General features: G+C 49.3%; 2 protein-coding genes across 2 annotated transcripts in view; one reads left to right on the top strand and one right to left on the bottom strand.

Annotated features, from left to right (window-relative positions):
* Pmar_PMAR007618 (alpha-tubulin, putative) overlaps window positions 1-518 on the top strand; it is a gene marked incomplete at both ends in the record, with an annotated part of 837 nt that extends 319 nt beyond the window's left edge. Inside the window, one exon of the mRNA XM_002769161.1 lies at window positions 1-518. This exon is cut by the window's left edge and continues 4 nt beyond it. Within this exon, the coding sequence (XP_002769207.1) occupies window positions 1-518 (518 nt within the window).
* Window positions 519-1288: 770 nt separating this feature from the next.
* On the bottom strand, window positions 1289-3336 carry Pmar_PMAR007617 (hypothetical protein; the record flags this gene model as incomplete). Its single annotated transcript, XM_002769160.1, has 6 exons — window positions 1289-2271; window positions 2562-2619; window positions 2716-2799; window positions 2846-2954; window positions 3005-3154; window positions 3206-3336. 6 exons carry the CDS (start codon window positions 3334-3336, stop codon window positions 1289-1291), a joined length of 1515 nt encoding a protein of 504 aa, XP_002769206.1.
* Between the last annotated feature and the right edge of the window lie 286 nt (window positions 3337-3622).

The raw sequence follows: 3622 nt of genomic DNA, 5'->3' as shown, positions 1-3622 counted from the left end.
GCTCTCAGCAATATCGCGCCCTTACCGTGCCCGAGTTGACCCAGCAAATGTTCGATGCCAAGAACATGATGTGCGCGTCTGATCCTCGACATGGTAGATATCTGACCGCTACCGCTCTCTTCCGTGGCCGAATGTCGACCAAGGAAGTCGATGAGCAAATGCTCAATGTCCAGAATAAGAACTCGAGTTACTTTGTCGAGTGGATCCCCAATAACATCAAGAGCGGTGTCTGCGATATCCCCCCCAAGGGCCTCAAGATGGCCGTGACCTTCTTGGGTAACTCCACTGCCATCCAAGAGATGTTCAAGCGGGTGGCTGAACAATTCACTGCAATGTTCCGAAGGAAGGCTTTCCTCCATTGGTATACTGGTGAGGGTATGGATGAGATGGAGTTCACTGAGGCTGAGTCCAACATGAACGACTTGGTTTCCGAGTACCAACAGTACCAAGATGCCACTGCTGAGGAAGAAGGTGAATTCGACGAAGAGGAAGGCGAGTATGATATGGAACCCATGTAATTACCTTCCGTGCTCTCCATCATTCTGATCCTCTGGTTGCACCATTGTAGACGTAAGTGCTGGAGCCCCGACTTGTTCTTGGGCTTCCAGGGTCTACAGGTTGGCTGTGTCAGTTATAAGTCGGTATTAGTATGAGGTTTATCGATCTCTTTGCTTCTCCGCGGTAACTTCTGTCACCTCTGTTGGTGCGCCAGCTGTGTAACGATTGATGAGAAAGTTCATGCTTGTCGGGTTTTGAGTTTTGTAGTATGTAAGGAATGAATAGGTGAGGTATTCGCGTCTCGATAGGAAACGGAATTCGACACTCTGGGACGTACGACACTTTTCGTCATTAATGCGTGTAACTTTATATAGTGCATCATTGTCTGCATAGTTCACTACCTAGCGAGATGAGAATAATGACTCCATACAGCTATACCACGATGCAATTACCCAACGTTTATCTACCGACAGGGAGTCACGGCATAACACTTACCCCCTCTGCGACTCGCGTAAATTGACGCTAGTCTGAACGGGAGTGTTTACCATGAACTTAGACCATCGAATTACGATGCATCCGGAGAGAATCGCTACTCACTCGCATCGACAGCCATTCTGAGTAGAACTGTCATGCGATCGGCAGCAGTCCGCAAGAAGCAGGAAATGCGCATCACTCTATGTCTATTTGTTTGCTCATCGGTCTCAGCAATCCTCGACTCGACTCAACACACTAGTTCTATATACAACACCGCACTTCACAGAACAAATTTGAACAATGTATAATATCCTTCCTAGAGCTCATCATTGGTTATCGGTATTTTCCTCGATACCTCGGAGCTTCTGAATGTATACTCTCTCGCATCGAGTTCATCAGCCTCATACTCATCCAGTAGCGTCTTCACTTCCACAGGTATCGTCACAACTCGGCCACTTTCCAACTCGATGCGGCTCCCATTAAACCTAGCCATTCGACCGAGTGAGGTCGGGACGATGACAGTGAGAGTATCATCATCACCAAAGCGGACCTTAACACCATCTCTCTGTGCTTCCTCATCGAGCTGCCTTTTGATCTCCTCCGAATGCGCCCCAGGGTTGCTTACTGTGCCGCCATCAGTAGCAGACATGTCCGAGTTCCGGGGGACGGTCACTCGGAGCTTGCCACTCTTCTGATCATAGACAACCTTCGTCTTTTCCAGCAAGCAGTCATCCGACATCGGATAATATCTTTGGATCTCCGTCACCAACGGGCCGTCAGTCTTCCTCACTTGTAGTGCGATACCCCTACCAATTTGCTTCACGGTGATACCGTTGTCCTCTTCTCCGAGTTCACTCCGTAGAGTCTGCTTCGGGATTTGACCAGCAATAACAACCTCGCTGGCCGTCGTATTCATGCTAAAGGTGGACTCCCCTTCTATCCCCCCCAACGAACCGGTCATCATCTGACTCAACATTTGCCCGAGTAGTTCGTTGAGAACGTTGCCCACAGGGACCATCCCATGTCGGAGTCGCTTCGGCTGCTGCGCTCGAGCAATCGCCGCCTTGTCTCCGCCAGCCAACTCATGGACATCATCGATTGCATCGTAAAGTTCGTTCATCGGGATGAGTGAGAACCCACCCATCGGAAGAATCATACCAGTATCCATCCCTCGGCCGAAATCGGCGTTGAATGGAGCACCAATGAGCTCTGAGGCCTCATCCGCTGATAGTTCATCACCGTAATTTCGGGAAACCGCACCACGACCATCCTCATGCTTCTCAGCGCATACCAACTCCTCTATTATAAAAAACAATACGATGCGCCTATATCCTCTCATTTAGAATTCAGTGAAACATAACCTACAAAACGCCCCCAGTGAGGTCTGCCGCCGAGTGGCTCCACACGACACCAGTTTTAGCTGGAAACTCTACGGATAATTTCTACCGTCAGCGTCGGCCACACAGAAGTCAGTGAATGTTGCACATTATTATTCGCTAATATAGTAGAGCCTTCTTCTACGTTTCATTAGCATTATTCTACTATTGTCCACCATAATGATAATCACCGAGAGCGCGTGCTCAACCAACTTATCCAAACCACAGGCAGAGTCAGCGTGAAGAGGAATACCATCAGATTTTGCCTCACCTGATGCAGAACAACCACTGCAACACAAGTAGCTACACCGACACATCTCAACGAGTCAGCGAACAGTGCCACAGCCTCCCAGCAGAAACCACCCACCTCAGCGGCCTCTTTCCCCAACTCCTTTTCATACCAGCTATCGAACACCGCCTGTCGCATCGATATTGGCATCTTCACACTTGCCTGAATGGCTAGCTCCAACTAGAACAACAGCCCGAAGATCGCCCACCTTGGTGTCGAAACACTCGTCCAAGTTTGACTTCACCCGCGCAGCGTGAGCGCTCGGCCACAACATGAACAGACACATCCACCCTTGGGGACAGGACTCTTTAATGTATCTAACAGCACCACCATGATGAACAACTTACGAACGAAAAGTTCTATCTACTTCTGGTTCATTTCCAAAGCACATGCCGTGGCATCATCCGAATGAACCTTCCACAGCTCGATGTTCTTCTTCCGCAACCTGTCCCACTCAGCCCCCATGTTGCGGTCCAACTGCGAACGGAAGTCCTTATATGCGGCAGAGTCGGCGACCCTACAAACGAATACAAACAACTCCGTGCAGAGACGCCAGCCTATGAAATACGTTTCCTCATCACTGTCGAATCTGTCCAACACATCCTGAGTGATAGCCGTGTGCTCCCTTCTAAGAACAGCTTCATCAGCCGGCAACGCAGTCATCTCGAGCTTCCTCTTCTCAGCTCTGTATTCTCCCATCAGAATCTCTACCTAGGAACAACAAATAGGACGGCGATGCGATACAGTAGCAAATGAACTCGGAATAATATGACGGCAGAAGGCCCACATTAACTCTCTACTACGCCCGAGCCAGGATATCACTGCTTCAACCATCCCAGTCTGGAATTTCCAGACAATTCAAGCTCAGCATGCATTGTAACAGCAATCATCATCGATTCGATAGGCATCCATATGAAAGATCAGACGGTCCATAGAAGCCCAAGCCATTACGGTGAACCATCCCGCTAAACTACCTCTTGCCTCA

The sequence above is a fragment of the Perkinsus marinus genome (genome assembly GCF_000006405.1).
Source record: "Perkinsus marinus ATCC 50983 genomic scaffold scf_1104296966226, whole genome shotgun sequence".
Lineage (NCBI taxonomy): Eukaryota > Perkinsozoa > Perkinsida > Perkinsidae > Perkinsus > Perkinsus marinus.
The sequence above is the reverse complement of the archived record's forward strand: the minus strand, read 5'-3'. Positions and strand labels throughout refer to the sequence as shown.